Here is a 27,677-nt window from a genome sequence, read left to right as displayed (position 1 = left end):
GTATAAAAAAGCAATTGTACTGCACATGTGTCAAACACATCCATCCGCGCTCATCCACTGTTGTGTATAATGTAAAGCTGTGCGGTCACGACTGTGTGTGCAAGACGGAGTGGAATGTGGAAATTGAAGAATACACGGGCCTAATGCTGCATTCACATTAGAGAAATTTAAGGCAAAAAGGTCCAACGTCTATTGTCAATTGCGTGACGATGTATGAAGCACAGCTCACACAGAAGTCACTTTCAAATCCACGTAACCAGCTTGAATCCATTGCGAAATCTGTGTGGGGAAATCTTTCACCCACATGTGAAATTCTCAATCGCATGGATTCCTGTGGAAAAGACTGGATTTCGTCATTTTAGATTTTCGTAAATTTGACCAAGGACTTAAAGTTCATTGCTCACACGTCTCAATTGAGAGCTAAACTCCTCGCATTTATGCAAGCTATGGACACAAGATCTAACAGCTCAAAGTTTGTGCCATTAAATGTTTATGAGATATTCAAAGACTTGTTTAAAATGTGTATTTGTTGAATGCCGATAGTATGTGAAAAAAGTGTCATAGCATTTGCCTTTTAATTATTCGACAGAACTGTTGAACACAGTAAACTAATGAAGACTGAGAAATGGGGCTCCTGTGTATCTGCACTGTCAAATTAAAAAGTCTCACTTGCAATACAGTCAATTGTCATTTCTCATCTGATTGTGTAATACTACACATACTGTCACTTTAATCTCTCTCTCTTCTCTTAACAGGATGACCGGCCGAGAGTTTTTCACTCGTTTTCCTGCCCTCTATCCTTTCCTTCTTAGTCAGCTACAGGAAGCTGCAGCCTCTGTGAACAGGTGAGAATGTCCCAACAAAAGACCCTGCAATGTGTGTGCGATTTGTGTCGGATGTTGTTAAAGAGTTGAATGATCCCAGCGTTCGTTAAATGGGTGCAGTTCTTCTCACCCTTCTTTAATTTCTCCGAGGCCCTTATTTAAGAACGTTTAAGTGCCTCATCAAGTCTCTTTAGACCTATTAAACATTCTTGACCACACTGATGGACAGATTCCTAGCTGAGATTCCTCAGATAAGTAAACCGCATGTGGGAGTATCAGCCATGTTGGATCCAGGCTGCACTCTACACTGTGAGAACATGTTAGTCTCTTATCTCCCTCATTTAATTTCTCCACAGACTGATGAGCTACTCTTCCAAATAGCACTCACATTGTGCAAGAGGCCCTTGAGCCAATATTATCTTAATATGTATCAAATTATTTTAATGCGTTTTCAGTCTGGCGTTCTCTCCTTTTAGCTAAGAGTGGTCTGACTCTTTCCCACGGCCTAGTCTTCGCATCCCGCTTGCCAAGCCAGTCGGACTCCGCAATGCTCGTATTTTATACCGCCAATAAATAATTTCTCATATAAATAAAGGTAGAGAGAAGTGCGAAAGAGGTTTAAAAATCATCAGCATCCTTGCGCCACCCACCTTTACCAAATACGAAGGGAGCATCATGGGATATCTAGGGGGGAGTATGTCATTTAATGTAATTGAGAAGTTTTTCCTATTGAAGTTCAATCCAGAACGTTTCTTTTATCTGGAAAGCAGGCTGTGGGATTTCTGGAATACGGGTCATCGACCTCCTTGCAATTTGTAATCCGGTTTGCGATATAAAGATTTCATGAGCACGTACGAAATCGTGATGAATGATTTGTCTCAGCTTGAGAGGTTTATAACAATTTTAAAAGTTTAACATGGGAAATGAGTGTCGAGAGGGTTGGATTGGACATGCACCAGATATGAAATGAGATGAAAAGACTGGGGCAAATGAAGCCAAGACTGAACTCCAACTAACTCTCTTTGCTAATTTCACATTTTCTTCCAGTCTTATCACCTCTTCACCCTGGCTGCACTTTTTCGCTCATTTTAGCGTCTTTTTCCATTCCTCTGATTTATTGTATTCCATTGGTTCTTTCTCGCACTCCCCTTTCAGCTTTTTTCATGAATGTGGATGAAGTTTAACACTTCAATCTCTCTGGGCTTAGGGATGATCTCAAGTTCTTGACTCTCCCACATTGTGTTTGACTGAAATCAGACTCTAAATGCATTACCCAGGCCCTGATTAGCAAAATAGCATTTCCTGCACTCTGGCCCAGGGTCTACGGGCTCCTGGGACCCCTTGGTGGTGAGTTTGGCCATGTTTGATGTAATAATGACAAGCATATCCACAGCTGGCAGCTGTGCCGTGGAAAGCTCACAGCCTATAGAGAACAGAACAGATTTTGGCCCTTTCAGAGTAATAGAAAGATATGAGTAATTTATATTTGCGTGTTTTTCTGTCTGTTTTTTCGTGTTTACTCTGGCAAAAGTCTTGAGTTTCCACTGGGCTGACAGAAAAGCACATTTCACGTGTAGAAATGTAGTAAAAGAGAAAGGAAATGGAGGTTTTGTAGTAGTGGCCATGTGTACATGTTCATCTTGTCATGTTTAACTGTGTGTTTGTAGCTGAATGTGTGTGGTGGCTGGTCACCCCTCAGCTGATATTACCTCTGTCATAGCCCTGTCGACATTAGTAAGTTCAGTTAGTCAAGTCAAGTTCAGTTATAACATACAGGCAAGTTATTTAGGTTAGTTGAGTTAGTGATTATGTTACGAAAGTTATGTTATGTAAGTCAAGTCACATTTATTTATATAGCCCTATTTACAATACAGATTGTTTCAAAGCAGCTTTACAGAGAACAGGAACATAAATCAAAAAAGTTTGTTTCCAGAAGAAAATAGCATCACAATCCAGCTTAAGTAAGTTCAGTGATGTTTCATTTTTGTTTTTAAAAAGGTTATTAATTTAGTTAATTTATATATAGCCGCTTTTGAGTAAACCGTGGTCATCGTCCAGCTCAGTTCAGTTCTTGTATAATAGTGTCAATGCAGGCAGATCAATGTTATTGTTGAATATTAAATTAAATGTTAAATTTAATGTCCCCAACTAAACAAGCCAAGCCAATGGCAACAAAGGTGGAAAAAGTTAAAGTTAGTATCAAATGTTCCATGATCTTTTGACATATAAGAGCTAAGGGTTTAACGATACATCATTATATCAAGATATCGCAATATAAAAAGGCAACGATATGTATAGTTGATGTAAATTATATGATTCGATATATATAGTTAGTTTTATCCAAGGCTCTGCTTACTGTATGTATAAGGAATAATTAAAAAATGCAAAAAAGGTCTGCACTCTAAAAATACTTTATTACAAACAGGAGATTAAGATTATACAAACGCTTTGGCTCTTTGCCTTCGTCAGTGTGACAATTTCACTTATTCTTAATAATAGAAAGCACAATAATAAAAATATGATCGTGATCATAGTTAAACAATCAAATAATTACTCCATAGACTCCAGTTTAAGTTCATATGGAACAGTAAATAATGATTAAATACAATGTTGTTAAATACAAACATTTTTTATTTTTTATTTTTTTTTACATATGAAACCAAGCTTATACAATCATATAAACAGTTCATGGACTCCAGTTTAACTCCATCCAAGACAACAAATAAATAATGGGAACAATAACACAGGCAATTTTTATGTATGGCATTGTTTCCGGATGTGTAATTGAAGAAAGACAGTGTGACGAACAATGGTACATTCAATCATAATTCTGTTTACACAAAAACACATAAGTCATCCTTTGTCAATTAAAACTGTGGTAATTACTTGAAGTACTTAAACTTTATTTGCCACAACTAAGACTTATAAAGCATATGCAATACGCATTAATGTTTCATATTGTTGGCAAATGTTTCAAATATGTAACAAGATATTTTTCAACATTGTGAGGTTTTAAAACAACCCCACACATGAAATGGAGGTGACTTTGAAAATTATTTTAATATACAAAACTGTTACCCAATCATAGGAGTGGGCGTTTAGTTCCAAGTCTTGAATGCGACATTCCTATGAAAATGGAGTGTTCGAAAGAGGGTCAAAACAGGATAAAAAATGGCTTTCTAATTACTTCTACGAATGTTTTTGATGAAAAAATCTTTATAACATTATAAGTGGTCCTCAGAGAAAATTGTATTTTAAAAAATGGTTCATGACCCCTTTAAGCAAGTTATTCTAGTTAAATAAGTTGGGAAAAGAAGTTATGAAGTCAAGTAAGTCAGGTAGGTTCGTTCATTAAGTTATAGGCCTATGTTAGAAAGTGACATGTTAAAGGAGCACGCTAACTTTTGGGGACTTGCTTATTTAGACGAAGCACTGCTACTTCTGCGGAGTGATTTACTCCAACTCTGAGTGAACTCTCTGCTCCTCACCATGGGGCTTCTCAGGTGCTGCGGGCAAATCACTTATTTTAACAGGACTTATCTACAGTATAGGACTTATCTAACTCTGGGGGAATAAGCTAAAGTCCCAAAAAGTCGGCATGTTCCTTTAATGTAATGCTAAATAAGTTAGAAAACTTATGAAGTTTCATACAGGTTAGTAAGGATAGTTCTGTTAGTTATATGTTAGCAAGTGAATGCCTTTGTTGGTTGCGTTTGTAAAGTTGGAAGTTAATTTGTCAGTTAAGGTAGTCAGAAACATTTACATTTACACATTATTTACGCATGACTTTAGACTTGTAAATAAGTTAGTAAGTAACAAGTTACACTAGTCAAGTATTTTAGGAAAGTAAGTGAATGTAATGCACTTCTCTTTTTTTTGTTTTTGTTTTTGTTTGTTTTTTCAGTGATTCAGGGCAGGTGAAACTGCACCCCAGTCTTTTCTTGTTGTTGTTGGTTTTGGGTCGTCTCTACCCGTCTCCAATGGATGGTTCATCATCTCCTCTGGGTTTAGCTCCCTTTATGCCCTTAATCATCAGGTAAGTGTAGACATTTCGATCACTTTTTTAAATGCAATGCTGGACAAGAGATGAGCTGCACTGAAAATAAAATATTGGTTTGATTCAGCTGACTATGTCTAAACCCTCTGGTGTCACAGGCTGCTTCCTTTGCATATCATCCCATCCTTCAACTCAGTCCATCCTTTCCTGTAATAGATTTTTTCCTCTGACTCCACATTTTTTCTTCTCTTATCATTTGTAATGATACAAACTGCCATTGCTGTGTCCGTTCACACATTTTTTTCATTATTTAGACAAAGTCGGAAAAATATTATTGGAACATATTCTGCAAGTACCTGTAGTGGAATCCAAACACACACACACACACACACACACACACACACACACACACACACACACACACACACACACACACACACACACAGAGAGAGAGAGAGAGAGAGACACACAGAGAGAGAGACACACAGAGAGAGAGAGAGACACACAGAGTGAGGGATATGTCTTAGTCATGATCGCAGAGCCAGGAGTAATCATTCCCACTCCCATTTGTGTGTCACAGAACATTGTGTTCCTCCAGCTGGGGAGCAATAGATCTATTCGGATGAAAGAAACAATAGCAGGATGGTGTTTGTTTTGGCTCAAAATAAGGGTGGAGAAGTCTTGCTCCCACTGTTGCTTTTGATAACATAGCTCCTGACTCTGCGTGTTACACACATGACCGACACCATTTGAAATCTCATTTAGAACTCGTTGATTTGAATTTTGCAGTTTCCTCTGCGTTTTCAGGTGAAACGATACAATTACATATAGGCTCTGTTCCAAACCCTAGTGAGCTGCCTTCATTGGTGCTAACCCCACTTCTAAATTACAAGTGTGAAACGCTCCTTTACCCGAGGATAAAAGCAGGGTTTAGAACAATGATAATCCGGGGTTAAGCACAGTGTGGACAGCACTTTTATCTAGCACACATTTTCTGCCTGTGTAGAGTTTTCCAGTTTGGATGCTGCCTTATAAATCACCTGCCTATGTAGACCATAGACTATAAGCTCTCTATGTTTGGAATATATCCATAATGCATCAGGATTTTACTTTTTTATAAATAATAGAGTAACCTACTATGTAGACATATAGACAAACTCCATCCTCAGTCTATTTATACAAATTATGCTACATTCATATGCTACATTTATTATAATACCATGAGCACATTAAAGGCCCCCTAAAATCAAAATGATTTGATTAAAAAAAAATTAAAAAGTGTTTTAGCTTTTAGAATGAATATGTTAGCCTTAAGGTTATGAATGAGCTGGTGTGTTCCAAATCAATGACAAAATTCGCATTTAGGAGATATAAGCATTCAAAACTTAGTCTCTCACTTCCGCTAAAATGGATCACAGATTTTTATGACATCATCGCGGACTTCAGCTTCTCATCACATCTTCTGTTCAATCAAATGCTTTCTAGAATCTAAAGCGTCCCACCCCCTATGCTATAAATACCACCTGGCCAAAGCGACCGTTGACACATCACAGAGCAATGTGGGTTGGAGATGTGTGTTCGGTTGCTCAAACGCTCGACTTTTATTCCATTTTCCAACTGTACGTTGGTTAGGAATGAAATGGCTAGAATTTATTCACATCTCTACTTGAATTTTTATTCATATTGAATCCAATGTATCATCAGTGCTCAGCTTCGCTTCCATGGTGCTGTCAAGTACGAATTGTAGTCTGTGAGGTAAACTAAATGCTATTGGCTATTTGAAAAGGGGGAGGAGTCACTCAATATGTCCCGCCTTAGCTTCCTGTTTCATTGGAAATTACGTCAACGCATCATACAATGCTGCACGTTCCAAGGCACTTCAGTGGGCCTTTAACTTGTGGTTTCTGATATTTAAAAATCAACACCAGTTTCATATTCAACAACATTTTGAAGTTTATTGTTACTCTTATTCTAATGCAAAGAGTTTACCGTATTATAATTCAGAGAATTCGTTCAGTACTACCAAAAATGTTGTGCGGTTTTTTTTTTTTTTTTTTTTTTTTTTTTGTGATATACAGTTAGTCAATTAAAATGTCTGTGGTGTTAAATCAGGGGTGGGGAAAACTACAGCCCGCGGACCACATACGGCCCGTTAGGCTGTTTAATCCGGCCCGTCGAGTATTTAAAAAATTGTCTTAAGATCGCATTCATTTTGCCTTTTTCTTGCAATACTTTGCATTATATATATATATATATTGCGTTGCATGTATTTGACAATCGGAATATCAGATATTTCATGCCATAGCTAACAAATGTAAAAAAGGAAAAATGACATAAAAGCAGATCATCATTCATTCAGCGCTGTTGTGGCTGCGGTGTGTCACGTAACAAGCAATGACGCGTCACCATGGAAACCAAACAGACAGCGACTTAAGCGCATAGACTTGTTGCACGTTAATGTTTTTTCCTTTTTTGGAAACTCACAGAGAAAAAAATGTTTGGTAACCGCTTGCACACCTGTTTAGTTTTTCCTTTGATTTGTCTGCTATTTAGTTTATTTGCTCCTCTGGATTTGTGGATGTATCCTGACTAATTCCTTTTACCGATCTTTATCGCCCGGCTTTCGGAACCCGGTTTTGTTCATTAAATGTTCTGATCTGCCTTTGCTTTTTATGTTTTATTGTATTATTCTTAAAATAAATTTGTATATTCGTTTATTTCGGGGGTTTTTTGACTTTTGGAAGTGCAAATTGATTGCCGTATGCAGTTTTAATAAATTTGAATGAACCCTTCTGTCATTTTTACTCTAAGTTTATGGCGTGTAATAGGGACGCACTCCGCACCCCTAATCCTAACCAAGGGGTTTACAGTGCGTAGCATATGCACGCAAAAAAACATTTTTGGTGTATAAATGGCACGAGAAATCAAATTCGTGGTATAGATACACACTTGCATGAGATCGATCGTGTTTCATAATCTGCTACTGGGCCGGCCCTCTGTCAAATTTTAAAACCCAGTGTGGCCCTTGAGCCAAAAAGTTTGCCTGTGTTAAATACAACACTGTCACATGTGAAACTCATTCACTAAATCACTATCAGGTGGCGTAAAGGGACACTTGGCACCATTGCTCAGTAAGGCTGGAATTGAGACATTTTCATTTGTAAATGAAGAGAAAATAATGCAATAAATTGCTAATAGTAATATAGAATTGTAATATTTAAATTTGACTAATTATTTATCATATAAATAATGTTTAAAGGGATAGTTGAATGAAAATGCAGTCATCATTTACTCACTATAATACAATGTGCTTACATTTGAACTGAAATAAAGGATGGAATTAATAAAAAGTGCTCTTAAAAATGATTTCTTAATTCATGGACAGATATATAGACCTTTGTTTTTTTGTTTTCTGCATGTTATGTGCATTAATAGTCGTCCTGTTAAAAAAAGGACAGACAATAAATGTAGTACATGCGTGATCTGTTGAAATGCATGGTGTTTTATTAGCAAAATATTAAATGTGAATTGCAAACATTTGTGAAAAATAAAAAAGGCTACTATCTTAATGTTCCCATGCAAAGTAAACCACATTTCTTTATTTTATAGCAACAATATAATATAACATAGTATTCAATTATATAAATAATACTGCAGACCTGTTAAATGTGTAAAAACCCCAGTGCGTAGCCTACAGTTTTACGTAGCATAGTCTCACAGTCTTGACATTTACTGTTCTGCTTAAATTCATTTTAAATAACAAATGCATAGTCTACACATGAGTTCAAGAGTACTAAATATGCCCACATTCTCCTGTGAAGTGTTTTTTCTTGGATTTTCTGCCGACTGCAACAGTCAAATCTAACCCATTGGCAAGGCAAGGTTGACTGCTACTCACAAAACTGCACTTTGATACATTTGTCTGATACATTGGAGAAGTCTGTGGTTAGCGCCACTTTAGCAGTCAAAAGCTGCAAATGCATTTGCTGCAGAAACGGCGCCGACAAAATACTTATTCTCCTTGAGGACAAATATCTTGATATTAACTGATATGATGAAGATCCAGTGGAAGAGAACTTCATTTGAAACTGATGAGCTCAGCACATTAGGTAATAGTCACATGATGTACAGGTGTGTGAATGTGCACAACTGTTGCTGGCTGCTTTTCGTTTGGTGAACAAAATCCTTGGACTCTCAGCAGTTCCCCCTCTGTGACATTATTCTCACCAGTGTTTATGCCAGAAATATTCTGTCCACCACTCTCATACTCCCATGTGATTAGGGTTTTGCCGCCTTTTTCTTTTAGCACAGAGTTGTATCTCTATTTTTAATTCTCTGTGCTTTTGTGGGTATTTAAACTAGTGAGAAAGTGTTTGTTTTAGTTGAAACTTGCTTAATTTTTTTTGGCTTACATGTGAAGTGAGCTGTTGTGGCCTGTTTTCTAAATGGAATCTAAATGGAACGTATAAGAGCTGTTATTAAATGTTTAGTTTAATGATTATTAATATTAAATGAATATTGATAATATATGTTTTGTTTCGTTTTGTTCAGTTCCTTGTTAAGTAATCAAAATAATATGTGCAATTAATTGACATGGATATACATCATACACTAGGAAGTGTATATAAGACACTGGTAAGAAGTGCATATCTGTAACTAAGTAATTTTCCCAACACTTAATGGACTTAATCTTACATGTGAGACTTTACAAATATTTGTTGGGTTACTGATATTTAAGTGTTTCAGTAAAGAAAATGGAAAATCTTAAAAATCTGCTTTGAAATGCGTGTTCTTGTTACTATAAATGTCCTTTTTGTATTCACATTGGTTTCATTTGATTAAAGGGTATAATATTTTTAGACGGGACAGATGTGAGGGAAGAGGGGGAGGGGTAATGATTTACATAAAAGATCACATTAACTGTCAGCAGATATGTTGGCCTTTTGACCATGATTTGGAGTGTATTGGGGTGAATATACTGCTCTCACCTGAAATGTCTTTTGTGTTAATTGTTGTATATCGTCCACCCTCCTCTAATAATGATTTCTATATCACTTTTAAAAAGCTACTTCAAGCATGTGATTTTAAAACTGAGGTAATACTGCTTGGTGATCTTAACTGTAACTGGCTTAATAAGACTAATAGGAAATCCCTTAAACAGATCACAGATAGTCTGGATTTTACTCAATTGTTGGAAGGTCCTACTAGAATAACCACATCGTCTCAGACACAGATAGATTTAATATTCAGTAACAAGCCTGAAAGAATTGTAAAAACATTTAATTTTATTACTGGACTGTCTGATCATAATCTGACTCTACTGTCGAGAAAACTTACAAAAAAGCGATTTCATCATTCTAATAAACCCGTGGAGCAACTTAGGATTCCTAAGAATGAAATGGATAATTTTCAAAAGGCAGTACAGCAGACTAATTGGATAGATATATTTACTGGGATCAACATAGAAGAAGTTAGCAAAATGTTTTCTACCAAGCTACAAAATCTAGTTAAGGAGTTTACTAGAAAGGTAAAAGGAAAGAAAAAAGCAAATGCACTCCCCTGGCTCAATACTGAAATATTTAATTTGATGAAAGAAAGAGACTCCGCTTTAAAAAGATCATTAAAAACAAAATTAAATAGGCATAGGTTCACTTCATTACGTAATCAAGTGATTAAAGTGATAAGAAAGGCTAAAGCCAATTTTTTTATGACAATTATTAATGAGGGAAAAGGTAGCACAAAACTGATCTGGGAACAGATTAAGAATGTGATGGGAATTAGCCATAAGCTTAGAAACCAGTTAGAATTGAACCTGAATGGTAAACTAATTCAAGACCCAGCTCAAATAGCTGTAGCTTTTAATGAATATTTTATTAATTCTGTGAATGAAATCGCACAGAATTTTTCCCTAATAACTGGAAATGTTGTCACAATAGATGAAAGCATGCCTTCTTTTAGCATTCAACCTATCTGTGAAGTAAAAACTCAGGCAATTATTAATTCTCTTAAAATCTCATCAACAAAATATATTTATGGAATGGACTCGAAAATGCTTAAATGCCTGAAAGAACATCTATCTTACCCTATCACACAAATTTTTAATCAGTCAGTACTAGAGGGGATATTTCCAACCACCTGGAAGACTGCAATTGTAACTCCCATATTTAAGTCAAATGACCCACGGAACATATCTAACTACCGCCCAATTAGTATTCTACCAGTGGTCTCTAAGGTTGCTGAAAAATGTGTATCAGAGCAGCTTGTCTCTTTTCTTAATAATAGTCCCTTCACACTTCATCCGATGCAGTTTGGCTTCCGGGCCCATCACTCCGCAGAAACGGCTAACTGTTACTTTTTAGAGACTGTTAGAGCAATGGTGGACAAGGGAGGTGTTGTTGGCGCTGTGTTTTTAGACCTCCGTAAAGCATTTGACACAGTCAACCATCAGGTCCTTATTGCCAAACTCTCTACTTTTAATTTTTCCCCTTCTGCAATTAAATGGTTTGAGTCATATTTAACTGGTAGAACTCAATTTGTTTCTGTGAACACCCATCGTTCACTAGCTCTTAATTTATGCACAGGGGTGCCACAAGGATCAATACTTGGCCCGCTTTTGTTTAGTCTATATATTAATGATTTGCCATCAGTTTGCCCTGATATCAATACAATAATGTATGCGGACGATACTGTAATTTATGTGCATGCCAAGACAAAAAATCTGGCTGCTACAAAATTGACCAAAGCCATGGACCAGATCACCAATTGGCTAAATCGTTCATGTCTTCAATTAAATGTAGATACAACTGTCGGAATGTTTTTTACAAAAAGACAATGTAATAGTGTGTCAAACATATCAATTTTGGGTCAAAACATTACTATTGTGCCACAATTTAAATATTTGGGCGTTATTATTGATTCTAATCTCTCTTTTAAAACACATATTAAGAAAGTCTGCAATAGGGTCAAGTTTAGTTTAGCTAATTTTAGATATATTAGAAATGCCCTTACTTTTAATGCTGCTAAATTATTTATGGATGCAATGATTATGTCACATCTAACATATTGTCTGACAAGCTGGGGACAAACTAACAGCTCATCACTTAAGCCACTAGCAACTATTTATAAAAAAACTCTTAAAATTTTGGACCAAAAGCCTAACAGTTTACACCATTGTATAATCCTTAAAAACTATAAACTGCTGAGCTGGGAAAATGTAATCAAATATAAAAATATTTGTCTGGTTTACAAAATTTTACATAATACCGCTCCGCCTCCTTTCAATTCATTCATAATCCAACGTAATAACAGCAGTCATAATACCAGAAGCACCACACGTGGCGACCTAGTAATCCCACTCAGAAAAAGTACATTTGGTCAATTATCATTTTCATTTACTGCAATACATAACTGGAACTCATTGCCCATTACAATTAAAAACATACATATGTATTCGACTTTTATTGCACACCTTAAAAATTGGCTAATCGACAATTACACCTGCACACATTAATATGCTAGATGTGATGTGCGCACTAGATGTGACATGATCATGCTTCTGCCACTTGATCTCTGCTGGCTGCTTCAATGCTATGTCCTGTATGTGCTTCAATGTGGCCTCTGCATGATTATTTTTTGTGTTAATTTTCTCTAGTTTATTGCTTGACCTGCTTTTATGTCTTTGCAATTTGTGCTTGCTTGTCTGTTTCAATTTTGTGCCACCTTGTTTGTTTGTCTAAGCTCTTGCTTGAGCCCTGTTTTAATTGTAATGTATTTATTGATGTATCCCAATTAACAACTGGCTGGGGACTACAGCTGGAAATTAGCCGTAGAGGCTAAAGCTGCTCTTTTCATTAAAAGAGGTTGTCCACATTATTATAAACCAATAAACTAAACTAAACTAAACTAAAGAAAAAAACTTTAATACCGGAAAAAAAAAAATGCAATATGGTGAAACCAAGTAGAAAAGTAATAACATATTTCCTCCTTTCACATTGAATACACTATATATAATTATATAAAAATTATAATTTTATTTTGCATTGCAACTGTAAAATGACAATGCTAATATTTAATTTCTTAATTTTCTTTATTTTGATTTAAAACCGTCGGGATTTATTTTGAACTGAGCCACTCGGAGACCCTGCAAACACTGGCAGATAATGAGCTGCTCATGTGTAAGAAAATAGTTTTGTACTTTAATCTGAAACATGCAGTGCACATACATATATATACAGGTGCTGGTCATAAAATTAGAATATCATCAAAAAGTTGATTTATTTCAAGAATTCAACTTAACAGGTGAAACTAATATATTATATAGACTCATTACATGCAAAGTGAGATATTTCAAGCCTTTATTTGTTATAATTTTGATGATTATGGCTTACAGCTTATGAAACCCACGAAATCAAAATCCCAGAAAATTAGAATATTACATGAAATCACACAGTAATTACACAGTGATACCATGGTCATTGAACCAGGTTTTGGTTATTTTGGCAGTGTGGGCAGGTGCAAATCCTGCTGGAAAATGAAGGAAGCATGAAGTGCTCTGAACATGTCCTGGTAGACGGCTGCGTTGACTCTGGATTTAATAAAGCACAGTGGACCAAAGTCCTCTTTTCTGATGAGAGCAAATTTTGCATCTCATTTGGAGACCAAGGTCCCAGAGTCTGGAGGAAGAATGGAGAGGCACACAATCCAAGATGCTTGAAGTCCAGTGTGAAGTTTCCACAGTCTGTGTTGGTTTGGGGAGCCATGTCATCGGCTGGTGTTGGTCCACTGTGCTGTCCACTCAACGCAGACGTCTACCAGGACATTTCCAGAGCACTTCATGCTTCCTTCAGCAGACAAGCTTTATGGAGATGCTGACTTCATTTTCCAGCAGGATTTGCACCTGCCCACACTGCCAAAATAACCAAAACCTGGTTCAATGACCATGGTATCACTGTGTAATTACTGTGTGATTTCATGTAATATTCTAATTTTCTGGGATTTTGATTTCGTGGGTTTCATAAGCTGTAAACCATAATCATCAAAATTATAACAAATAAAGGCTTGAAATATCTCACTTTGCATGTAATGAGTCTATATAATATATTAGTTTCACCTGTTAAGTTGAATTCTTGAAATAAATCAACTTTTTGATGATATTCTAATTTTATGACCAGCACCTGTATATGTGATTGGTTGATCAGATAATTGCATTAATGAGAAACTGAACAGGTGTCCCTAATAATCCTTTAGGTGAGTGTATATATATATATATATATATATATATATATAATGTAAGCCATTTGCTAATCGCACAATCACATGGCAGTTGCTTCAATGCATTTAGGGGTGTGGTCCTGGTCAAGACAATCTCCTGAACTCCAAACTGAATGTCAGAATGGGAAAGAAAGGTGATTTAAGCAATTTTGAGCGTGGCATGGTTGTTGGTGCCAGACGGGCCGGTCTGAGTATTTCACAATCTGCTCAGTTACTGGGATTTTCACGCACAACCATTTCTAGGGTTTACAAAGAATGGTGTGAAAAGGGAAAAACATCCAGTATGTGTCAGTCCTGTGGGCGAAAATGCCTTGTTGATGCTAGACGATTCAAGCAGATAGAAGAGCAACTTTGACTGAAATAACCACTCGTTACCGAGGTATGCAGCAAAGCATTTATGAAGCCACAACACGCACAACCTTGAGGCGGATGGGCTACAACAGCAGAAGACCCCACCGGGTACCACTCATCTCCACTACAAATAGGAAAAAGAGGCTACAATTTGCACGAGCTCACCAAAATTGGACAGTTGAAGACTGGAAAAATGTTGCCTGGTCTGATGAGTCTCGATTTCTGTTGAGACATTCAGATGGTAGAGTCAGAATTTGGCGTAAACAGAATGAGAACATGGATCCATCATGCCTTGTTACCACTGTGCAGGCTGCTGCTGGTGGTGTAATGGTGTGGGGGATGTTTTCTTGGCACACTTTAGGCCCCTTAGTGCCAATTGGGCATCGTTTAAATGCCACGGCCTACCTGAGCATTGTTTCTGACCATGTCCATCCCTTTATGACCACCATGTACCCATCCTCTGATGGCTACTTCCAGCAGGATAATGCACCATGTCACAAAGCTTGAATCATTTCAAATTGGTTTCTTGAACATGACAATGAGTTCACTGTACTAAAATGGCCCCCACAGTCACCAGATCTCAACCCAATAGAGCATCTTTGGGATGTGATGGAACGGGAGCTTCGTGCCCTGGTTGTGCATCCCACAAATCTCCATCAACTGCAAGATGCTATCCTATCAATATGGGCCAACATTTCTAAAGAATGCTTTCAGCACCTTGTTGAATCAATGCCACGTAGAATTAAGGCAGTTCTGAAGGCGAAAGGGGGTCAAACACAGTATTAGTATGGTGTTCCTAATAATCTTTTAGGTGAGTGTGTGTGTGTATATATATATATATATATATATATATATATATATATATATATATATATATATAATTAAATCATAGCCTTTATGATTTGCTAATCGCACTAAGCCTTAACATGGTTTCAGTTTTATTGTGATTAATCGTCCAGGCCTAGAACACGCATTCACTTTTTTGTCTTTTTTTTTGTCTTCAAGTTGTCAAAGTAAACATGTTTATGATTAAATATCATTAAGCTTTTAAAACCTAAACTAACCTTGCTTTATCATAAAATCAGATGATCCTATTTTGAGTAAATTTTTTTAATATTTTCGATATTTTAACTGATTCACTGTTTTTTTATAATGATAAAAGATTTTGCTAAGCTGCTTTTTTTTTCTAACTTTTTTTTATTTTTTTTTATTAGATAAATATCAGTGTTACAAGTGTCCTGATATCAAAGTGACTTTATTGCTTTAACAGTGTTAAACATTTATTTAATTGAATTTTGGAAGCTCTAGAACATTGTTTGTGTGTAAGCGCCTGTATGGTATCATAAGTGTGTTATGAGCCCTTGTGTGTGCAACAGACATCTGGAGCAGAGCAGAGGTGTGGAGGGGCTGGAGAAAGGACTAGTTCAAGGCCTTGGGGCTGGAACACAGATAACACCGATCAAGCTCACGACTCTCATGCACTGTGAGTGATGAACGCCACAGCTAGTGCCCAGCCACCACAAATAACAGACTCACGCAAGACCACCCCCTCTTTTATTAAGCCTTGTCATATCAAGATATTATGATGGATTTTCCTAACAGTCAAGGAATGACAGGAGGGTCAGACCTCATGGATAGATGAACAGATTAATAGAAGGATCCTAGTCAACAGTTCAGCCTTTCTCGATGCAGTCACGCAAGGGTTAAGGGACTGGATTGGGGTCCGCCTGGTTCTTGTCAGTAGAAGTATGCAGGCGCATTCACTCAAATGAAGCCCACATGTAGAAGATGTTAAATATAGCTCTGTTCTGGCTGCCTCGGCCCCCTCCTCTCCCCTAGGCGTGTATTTGTGTGTGTCTGGGTGTCCGGTGTTGATCAGGCCTCTTTAAAATAACACAAGGGTTCTCGGCAAAACACTCGAGGAATCTGTGCAGCTAATTATTGTGCTGGTTGACATACGAGGCAACCCATTATTAGTTACCTGAGTAGACTGTGATTCTGTTACACAATCAGTGCTGAATTCTTCTTTCAGGATTGTTTTCAGTAGACCCACAGTGTTGTCAGCGTAGTTATAAATCATAGAGATCTGATATATTTTCTGTGCGCACTGAATTTGTGTTGTGTGCCTAACCCTTGAAAACCTTGTCTTTGTGACGGGGTAGATATGTTAAGATCCAGTCTGTGGACTATTTTTACCACAACAAGCTACATTCCAAGAAAGTAAATTATATAAGTAATATTTATCTTTATTGCAATCATTCCATTTTATGGAAATGAGTTCTACACAAAAACTTAGAGCAATAAAAAATATATATTTTAGGTGTGCGTCAGGCAGCCTTATCAGTGGCTCGAGATGCGATGATGTTGTATGGTAGTTGCGTTTAATGTTTTTGTTAGTCTATCCAGTTGAACCTACTAGATGTGCTGCTGCATTGTTCATCCTCAGGAGACAAGCCAAAAGTGTTTTTTCCCTTAACCGAAATTACGCATTTTAAATTAGAATATAATTTGAATATTAGTAATTAAGTAAAACATTCTAATTTAGTTTTTTAGCCATTTTGACAGCCCTATTCTTTATCGGTGTGCGGCCTCACAGAACAGAACCGATCATCAGAGCTGCCCACTTCAGCTAATTTAACTGGGATGACCCGAGATTTTGGACGAAAATCTGAACAGAAATAGTTACTTTAAAAGATTTGGTATAGATAAAGCTGTGTTTACATATCTGATATGATTCAGGTTTCATCTAATTTAATTTAAACCCTGTCTAATAATTAAGTCGGATAATTATTAAAATTTTTAGAATGCGCATTATATTTTCAATCCACCGGTTACCATTTACAACATTGCGTGTATGCTGCGTAAAAACATGGGTTGATTCCGACAGCAACGGGCTGAATGATTCACTCTCTGACAGTAGATAACGCTTATGGAACAACAGAAGTAGAACCGTTTTCCTCTGTAACCTTTGTACACAAAGCAGTTTCATTTTATTTAGTTCACTTAATTTAGTTTCATATTATTATAGATCATAGAAGTTTTTATTTTCAAATACATCTGAAATATACCCTTCCCAGATTAGAGTTTCCCTACTTTGAAAATCCATTGGTTAACATATTCACACGCTAAGCAAACATGGGTTTGGACAATCTCCATGAGAGAGGTGACAGGAAACCCTGATGCTAAAACTAGGTCAGTATACATTTAGGCTGGGCTGTACGTCAACTTTATTTATTTTTTAATAAACATAACACTGGTGCTACAGAGGTTGAAAGATTTGTAGCATGTCTCTGAAAACAACCACAAGTAAAATAAAATAAAAATACATATATAATAATAATAATAATCTTCTTCTTCTAATATGCAACCACTGAGAGAAAAATTACTGTGGTCATTAAAAATAATACGAGCACAAAACTGAAACAAACGCAAAATTATCAGAATAGCAAACAAAAAATAAGTGTGAATCAAAAATGTAAAAATGGATCTAAAAAAACAAGCACAAATCAAATTATTTTGCACAAAACTGAAACATGGAGTTATTCAAATTGCATGCAAAATCATGTTTTCTGCTCATATTTGAAATTTTTGTACACTTATGCTGTTTTTCCCTTCACTCTTGTTTCCACGTTCCACGCTTGCTTTTAAAATAAAGATACATCCATTTTGAAAAGAAGACACGTGTGAATAGCTTGCATGGTTGTGAAGGAAATAGCATGCTGAAGCTGGCATTTCTGGTCTTGGGGAAATGCCAAAACAAGGGTTGAGGACTTGCTTAAGTGTGCCAAATAACCTTGACCGAAAGTCTGTCAGCCACAGGCATGTCCAGAACATATGTAAGTGGTTGGCTGGAAATTGCTTACATCTATAGTAGATTGTGCCAGGCACATATGGATGAGGAGTGCATCAGATCCACAATGTCACACCACTGGTCTTCCAAGATGGAAATTCCTGAAACGTGTTCCTAAGAGGGATGTGGTGGGGTCTGCAATTAAGGATCTGATTAGGTTATGAAGAACTGAAATTCGTTTTTTTTTTTTTTTAATGCTGTATGTGTGACTGTTGGGTAGCAGATAGTGGTGAAAAAGATTAGTACCCCTTTCTAGTATAGATCAAGACCATTAATTTTGCTGGGGCCATTGACAGACCAAATGCAGGATCAAAACTGGATGGAGAGAAAAGAGTGGGTGAATGAAAATCAAACAAACTAAGCAATGTTTTAATTGCGTAACAGAGCCACAGTGTTTACAGTTTATGGTGGAATCAACCTACAAATAACATAATAGTTGTTTTGCATATGATTCACAGGAAAAAGGAGGCTGCCCTGAATTCCTGTTTGTAAAGCCAACATTTTCCACACTAGAATAATATACTAATGATTGTGTTGGTAATGATGAAGCTGGCAATGGCCATCAGCCTCTTCCCAGTTGGATAAACTTAAGCCGCTATAGCCTCTGTTAAGAAGAGTGTTTTTTTTTTGTTTTTGTTTTTTTAAAGAGCTGACTTAAAGTTATGACCAGTCTTTTAAAGACTGTAAAACAAAATAGATGACTAAATTGCAAGTCAGAGAAGACTCACATGACTTCAAAAGGGTTGTAAGAAGAAGACTGATGGACTGTTAGTTCCAGCAGACTGATAATTCGGATGTTATTGTGCCAGGTATAAGACACGAGGTCAGTGTATTTAGCTAACAGCTTAGCATTTCTGTCATTCAAAAAAGCACAGTGCAAGCATGCTGTTATGTATAAAGCGTTGTTACTTTAAGACATAAGTAATGGGTGGAGTTATAGAATGATGACGAAGTGATATGCTCAAGTGAATAGAAGTGAATGTGAGCAAGTTCTTTAGTTCCTGAATTGATGTTTCAGACTCTTCTTTAGTGTCCTCTGTCTTTATAAAAAGGAAAGACACGACAAAGTGGCGACGAGTATGTTTTGAAAGAACCTCTTCGTGTTTGAATTGCCGAAGACTAACGTTAGAGTAGTGAAGTGCAGAAAACAGCTGAACGCGGCGCGAACTCGGAGAGACGTTATGGCTGGCGTAATAGGAAATATCGGAGAATTCGCCGAAAATGTTGAACAATGGAGCTCATACACGGAGCGATTTGAATATTTCCTGCAGGCAAACGCCATTGAGGATGAGAAGATTGTGCCTACGTTCCTCAGTGTGATGGGTGCAAAGACTTTTACTTTGCTACGCAGTCTCGTACAGCCTAGAAAACCAGATGAGAAAACTTATGACGAGATTGTTGCAGTGTTGAGTGCACATTTTTCACCTAAACCGCTGGTGATAGCAGAACGATTTCGGTTTCACAAGAGAAATCAGGAATATGGAGAAACTGTTACTATGTTTGTGGCTGCACTGAAGAAACTTTCAGAACACTGTGAATTCGGCGATGTTTTGAATGATACCATCAGAGACAGGCTCGTTTGTGGATTAAGAAGCGAAGCCATTCAAAAAAGGCTGTTAAGTGAAAGTAATCTCACATTGCAGAAAGCCACTGAAATACAGGTGCTGGTCATAAAATTAGAATATCATCAAAAAGTTGATTTATTTCAAGAATTCAACTTAACAGGTGAAACTAATATATTATATAGACTCATTACATGCAAAGTGAGATATCTCAAGCCTTTATTTGTTATAATTTTGATGATTATGGCTTACAGCTTATGAAACCCACGAAATCAAAATCCCAGAAAATTAGAATATTACATGAAATCACACAGTAATTACACAGTGATACCATGGTCATTGAACCAGGTTTTGGTTATTTTGGCAGTGTGGGCAGGTGCAAATCCTGCTGGAAAATGAAGGAAGGATGAAGTGCTCTGAAAATGTCCTGGTAGACGGCTGCGTTGACTCTGGATTTAATAAAGCACAGTGGACCAAAGTCCTCTTTTCTGATGAGAGCAAATTTTGCATCTCATTTGGAAATCAAGGTCCCAGAGTCTGGAGGAAGAATGGAGAGGCACACAATCCAAGATGCTTGAAGTCCAGTGTTGGTTTGGGGAGCCATGTCATCGGCTGGTGTTGGTCCACTGTGCTGTCCACTCAACGCAGCCGTCTACCAGGACATTTCCAGAGCACTTCATGCTTCCTTCAGCAGACAAGCTTTATGGAGATGCTGACTTCATTTTCCAGCAGGATTTGCACCTGCCCACACTGCCAAAATAACCAAAACCTGGTTCAATGACCATGGTGTTACTGTGTAATTACTGTGTGATTTCATGTAATATTCTAATTTTCTGGGATTTTGATTTCGTAGGTTTCATAAGCTGTAAGCCATAATCATCAAAATTATAACAAATAAAGGCTTGAGATATCTCACTTTGCATGTAATGAGTCTATATAATATATTAGTTTCACCTGTTAAGTTGAATTCTTGAAATAAATCAACTTTTTGATGATATTCTAATTTTATGACCTGCACCTGTAAGTGTAAGCATGGAACTTGCTGCTAAAGAAGCACAGCACTTCAGTAGCTCAGATAAAGTTCATAAATTGTCTGCTGACATGAGCACTTTCCAGAATTCTCCTGGCAAAGCATCTAATAATGCAGCATGTTTTAGATGTGGCAAAGTCGGACATCTTGCATCTGAGTGTTGGAGTAAAGAGTTGGTGTGTCGTAGTTGTGGAAAAAAAGGCCACATAGAACGTGCTTGCAAAGGAAAACAAAAGGCTGCAAAACAAAAATTCAGCAAAATGCCTGGCACATCAAAGAACAAGAAGAATGTGTATACAATGCAGTCAAATTGCAAGTACACAGACGACACTGATTCCTCCTCAGAGGAAGTTCCTTTGAAAATTCTAGCCGTGGAAGGAGACTCCAAAGGCTATTGGGTGACACCTGTCATTGAGGGAGAGCCGGTGTGTATGGAGATAGACACTGGTGCTGCTGTTTCTATTGTGTCAGATGCTGTGTACCACAGAACCCTAAAACATGTTTACTTGAAGCCCTCCAAGATAGTGTTGAAAACATATACAGGGGAGCCTGTGACATTAAGAGGGGTAATGGATGTGGAAGTGGAATTAAATGGTCAGTCAGCAACGCTGCCACTGTATGTGGTAAAAGGGAATTACCCAGCTTTACTTGGACGAGAATGGATGGAAACAATTAAACTGGACTGGCCGACGGTGCGAATGGTGTCAAAGGGAAACACGGAGCTCAGGGATGTTCTAGAAAAACATGCTGATGTTTTCAAGGATGAGCTGGGGACAATGAAAGACATTACAGCCAAGCTCGACATTAAGCCTGATAGTAAGGCCAAGTGTTGCAAAGCCCATTCTGTGCCATATGCGATCAGATCGAAAGTTGAGTCCGCTCTGGAAGATCTGGTAACCAGTGGAGTCATCGTACCAGTGAGTAACAGTGAGTGGGCTATACCTATAGTACCCGTCCCTAAAAAGGATGGTTCCATTAGATTTTGTGGTGATTTTAAAGTTACAGTAAACCCTGTATTATCTCCTGATCAGTATCCACTTCCCCTCATTGATGATCTGTTTGCTGGCTTGGCAGGGGGAAAGCGTTTCAGCAAACTTGATTTGAGTCAAGCCTACTTACAAATGAGAGTCGATGAGAACTCTAAGGAGTTACTGACAATTGTCACACACAAGGGGCTTTTCAGATACCAGCGTCTTCCTTTTGGTATCACATTGGCCCCTTCGCTTTTCCAGAGGGCCATGGACCAGGTGTTAAGTGGCCTGTCGGGGGTGCAGTGCTACTTGGATGACATCCTGGTAACAGGAAAAACTGAAGCGGAGCATCTGAGTAATCTGGATGGTACACTCCAGCGCCTAAAGGAATATGGTTTAAGAGTGAGAAAAGACAAATGTGAGTTTTTCAAGCAGTCAGTTGAATATCTTGGTCATGTGATCGATGCTGATGGACTGCACAAGGCACCTTCAAAAGTAAGAGCCATACTTGTGGCTCCAGCACCACATAACACCAGCCAGCTCCGCTCATTCATAGGTCTTCTAAATTATTACGGACGATTCATCAGTGGCTTAGCCACACTGTTGAAACCACTACACCAACTTCTGTGTAGTAACCAGTCATGGGAATGGACACAACAATGTGAGACCACTTTTCAAGAAACTAAGAAAGCTCTGGTGAAGTCCGGTGTGTTAACCCATTTTAATCCAAAGCTTCCTCTGCAGTTAGCCTGCGATGCGTCACCTTATGGTGTAGGAGAGCTGTGATATCCCACATCATGCCATCAGGAGAAGAACGGCCAATAGCATTTGCCTCACGCACGCTGAACAAAGCAGAGAGCAAGTATGCGCAAATTGAGAGAGAAGCTTTGGGAATCATTTTTGGTGTTCGAAAATTTCACCAGTACCTGTATGGCAGGCAGTTTATACTGCTAACTGATCACCGGGCTTTAACCACCATTCTTGGGCCACACACAGGTATTCCCTCTCTGGCAGCAAGCCGAATGCAGAGATGGGCGCTGCTGTTATCAGCACACACATATGAAATAAGATATAGGAAGGCAGAGCAACACGGAAACGCAGATGGTTTATCAAGACTACCATTACCTGTGACATGTCCCGAGAGTGAGTAAAAAGATATGTTCTACTTTGAGCAAGTCACAGTGGCCCCAGTGACTTCCACACAGGTGAGAAGATGCACCCGGAACGATCCAATTCTGTCTGCAGTCATGGAGATGGTAAAAGATGGACATGTGCCTAAGGACACCACCAATTTGAAGCCGTACCTGTCGAGAAAGAATGGACTGTCATTTCATTCAGGATGTCTTCTCTGGGGACAAAGAGTCATCATTCCCCCATCGTTGAGAAAACCGGTCCTCCAGCAGCTCCATGTGGGCCATTGTGGTATTGTGCGAATGAAGGAAATGGCTCTGAGTTATTTTTGGTGACCAGGTCTTGAGGGGGACATTGAAGGTAAAGCAAAGTCATGTCCATCCTGCCAGCAAGTGCGAAATGAACCCCAATTGGCCCCCTTACACCCGTGGGATTGGCCAGAAATCCCTTGGCAGTGTGTACACGTGGATTTTGCTGGTCCAGTCGAAGGAAAAATGTTGTTAATAACGGTGGATGCCCACAGCAAGTGGCCTGAAGTTGCTGTTATGCACTCTACAACTGCTGAGAAAACAGTATTGAAACTGGGAGAAATGTTTAGCCGGTTTGGCTACCCTGAACAGCTCATCAGTGACAATGGACCACAGTTTACATCACAAGAATTTGCTGTGTTTTTACAGCGTTGTGGGGTACAACATATTAAATCAGCTCCGTACCACCCAGCCACAAATGATGTCGCAGAGAGAATGGTTCAAACCATCAAACATGCCTTAAAGACATCACAGGGACAAGGGAGCCTTCAGCAGCGCCTAAATGATTTCCTGTTGTCATACCGAAACACCAGCCATGGGACAACAAAGGTTTCTCCAGCTTCTCTGATGTTGAAGCGTCCACTGCGCTCTGGATTTGACTTACTGAGACCTTCTACTGTTAAAGAGGTGGTAACTCGTCAGCAACAGAAGCAAGTTCACAGGAGAGACATGAAGGCTAAAAGCAGACTGTTCTATCCAGGACAAAATGTTCTGTCATGCAACTATACTTCAGGACCAAAGTGGGTACCAGCGACAGTGATAGCTCAAACTGGCCCAGTGACATACACTGTACTAAATTCTGACAAGTTTACCTGGAAAAGACACTTGGATCAGCTGTTGCTGGGATCTGCTACTGAGGTGGAGTCTACTGTTGCCACACCCACTGTTTGTTCGGACTTTCCGATGGTTCCAGAAGTGACTGTGGACACACCACTTACACCAGAAAAAGGATCTGTGGCACCTGAGGCTGAAAACATTCCACAGATGCAAAACTTGGAAAAACAACCAGAATCAAGATCCAACATATCTGTTTCAGAGCCCATTTCAAGCACAGAACGCCATTCCACTAGGGAAAGACGCCCACCTAAAAGACTTGATTTATAGTGAGAAAAAAAAAGAAAAAGAAAGAAAATGAGGGACTACAAAATCTGAAGTTATTTATTTCAATTTAGTTCAGTAATTGTCTGGAGATGTTCTTGTGTTGACATTTGTTATTGTAAAAAAAAACGACATTCTGTTTTTGGGGGGGAAGGAGTGTTATGTATAAAGCGTTGTTACTTTAAGACATAAGTAATGGGTGGAGTTATAGAATGATGACGAAGTGATATGCTCAAGTGAATAGAAGTGAATGTGAGCAATAAAGAGATGCAAGTTCTTTAGTTCCTGAATTGATGTTTCAGACTCTTCTTTAGTGTCCTCTGTCTTTATAAAAAGGAAAGACGCGACACATGCGTTTATCTAGTACATTGGCATTGGGTTCCTAGAGACATTCTTTTGGATGTGGTCGATATTTTGGATGTGGTCTCTGCTAGTGTCATCTCCACTGTTAGCTTTGGTTCTCTGCTGCTACTTTTAGTTCCTTGTTTAGGTGATGCTCGCAAAGGCAATTTGTCCACTTTGGTACAAAAATAAAAACATATAATGGGCTTTAAAAGGTTTAATAAAAAAAAAGTGTCTATGTTATGCGTTTACTCAATAAAGACGTATTTTTCATGCTTGTTTTTTCAAATTTATATTCATATTTAATTATTATTATTTTTAATTATCTACATATATTTTTTTTTTTAAGTTAATTGCCAAGGAAACATTTCGTTTTCATTTGTTATTCATATATTTGTATTTTATTAGTTTTAATCACCGAAAACCTTTAAAACATTTTCACATTTTTAATTTCTTTAGTTTCTCTGAACATTTAGTCCAGTTAAACCTTCCCTTTTCAGATCTGCCTTAATCCAATCAACAACCGATAGATAAAACAAAGTTTCCATTTCATTAAGATGTGCATTACAAGAAGGAAGATCTTTCACTACTTCCATTTCATCACAACTTTAAAGAAAAGATTTTTAATTCATGTCGACTTTAAACTCGTTTTAGGTGGAGCAACATGCAGCTCAGAAAAAATCAAGTGCGTTTATACCCTGATGTGCTTCCTGGAACTGCATGTACTCTTTCTCATTTCATTTCTCCAATGCGCCTCAAGAACCAGACGAACTCGAATAAACAAGTTGTGTTATGGCGCTCTCGCCAGGTGCTGCCCAACGCCGTCTCTGCCTGTTGATTTTGAGCCAGACTAAGATTAGGTTTGTTTGGTGCTTGCAGACTGCCGAGTCATACTCAGGGAAACTGTACCACCGTGCCTAATAAGAGCCAGATGGCCTTTGAGCCGTAATGGCGGGTCGAGACTGAGAAAGCCCCCTGGAGATGACTCGCCTCAGACTGCTGTGTTTCTAAAATTACACCCTTCCAAACTGTCATTTCCTCTCCAAAGACTTTTAATGGGACAAATTAACACTGATAGTTAACATATGAGGCCAGAAAGGGGGAACAGTACAGACTTTTGCAGTCATTAGATCGAAATATGTTTCTGAGATGCTTATGCTGTATGTTTAAGTTTGTTTTTACAGTTCTTTATTTAGATTAATGAAATAGTTCACCAAATCTGTATGACCTCCTTTCATCTGTGGCACAGAAAAGACAACATTTTAATAATGCAATGGTCACAAGGTCCCCTCAGGTCCTTAAAAGTCTTAAATTCAGGTTGATCAAAGTTAACTCCATTAAAATTGTTAATCTTAAATGTTAAGAGTTCTGGAAAACAATAATCCGAGAAATGTGATTATTAACTTTCAAAACGCGATGATTTAGGCTAAATAATGTTAGTGCATTCATCGTCAAAATGCGTGGCTGTTGCACGTGATTTCAGCGCAATTTGCAATCAGTAAATACTGTGAATTTATTTCTGGATATTATTGGCATTTTGGTGCTAACACTAAAATAAAATAAATAAAATAATTAATAAACAGTTTAATAAAATATACTGTAGCTGCCAGTTAAACTTTTGTATTTTCTTGTGCCCCATCATAGGAAGGAAAACTAAGAAAAAATTTTAACTAGATTTAACCAGTATCAACACAACACTTGTATTATTATTATTTCCTTTATTTAAAGCTGCAGTCTGTAGCTTTTTTGGGTTAAAAATTATCCAAAATAAATTTTTGAGCAAGTACATAACCAGCCAGTGTTCAAAACTATCTGCTTGCCTTAGCTCGATTCAAAACGGTAAGCTTGTAATAATGTTTTTAATTCCAGTGGTACTGGTGGATTTCCGTGGGAAATTCGAGCATGTCTTTGCGTCATTACGTCACATCTGTACTCATAAAGAAGGTGTCTCGGCTAGTAGGCTATGAGTGTGTGAGGATGTTGGCGGTGGAGATTATATAGCCTTTTCTCACAGCACTTGATATAATTAAACTTGTTAATTTGATGGCGGATCCAGAAAGGTTCAAACGACAATCACCATTGACAACTGGAGATTCACACGCTGTAAAATGCAAAAGACTTCGGAGAAAAAAAGAGACTGCAACCGGCCCATGCGAAAAAATGTAGTCAATCAATGCTGATGTTGTTAACATTAACAATTTGAGAACAAAGTATAATTTGCACGGTGACGTGATATGATAAGCAATCTTTAGATAAAATCGACGCGATTTACTGCAATGCTTTTTTCCCCTTAGTTGTTCAGAACAAAAGTGGATGTTACTTACTTGTTCAGACGACTTTTTCCGGTGAAAATTCTTATGTTGGTCATACTTCCAAAAAGTAGAATCTGTGATTGCGAATGACATTATCCACACCGGTGCGGTGACTGACAGCCGCAAATTCTCCTCAAAACATTGGATTCATCCGCGCTGTATCTTTAAGTCTTTATGGATGAGTGAAACAAAACATTCATGTTTTTTAACATGACTGTGGTATGAAGCAGGGTGCGATTGCTAATGAGAGACAGATATCAGCGTCACACGGGAGTCCCGCGGATATAAAGGAATGAGGACATTTCATTCTACCGAACTACCCGCAAGTGCTGAATTACTACTCACACAGGTCAGTTTATTTAATGAATTAAACTAGTGAGGTAATGCAGCTCTGTTTCATTTGGTCTAATGTTACACTATCATACTAAACTGCATTTGAGTGCGTTGAAAGTTGTAATGCTATTCTATGTGTTAGTTTGTCTGTATGAGACTAGCAGTAATCATAGAGTAGAGTAACATACTGATCATATTCTAACATTTCATCATGCTATACAACATTGATTTGTTTTATGTACATTTGCTCACTTGTCTAATAAAGTGCAAGAGCGGCGCCTCGTCAAGTCGTGAAGCT

General features: G+C 37.9%; 1 protein-coding gene across 4 annotated transcripts in view; it reads left to right on the top strand.

Moving 5' to 3' along the window:
* Positions 1-27,677, top strand: part of thada (THADA armadillo repeat containing) — a 125,957-nt gene that overhangs the window by 46,507 nt on the left and 51,773 nt on the right. For all 4 annotated transcript variants that reach the window (XM_079856045.1, XM_079856044.1, XM_079856043.1 and 1 more), the window contains exons 27-28: positions 756-845; positions 4,729-4,860. In XM_079856045.1, the coding sequence (XP_079712171.1) occupies positions 756-845; positions 4,729-4,860 (222 nt within the window). The remainder of the gene's footprint in view (positions 1-755; positions 846-4,728; positions 4,861-27,677) is intronic.

Source organism: Squalius cephalus (genome assembly GCF_949319135.1).
Source record: "Squalius cephalus genome assembly, chromosome: 21".
Taxonomy (NCBI): Eukaryota; Metazoa; Chordata; class Actinopteri; order Cypriniformes; family Leuciscidae; genus Squalius; species Squalius cephalus.
Note: the sequence above shows the minus strand (reverse complement) of the source record. Positions and strands in the feature narration are given on the sequence as shown.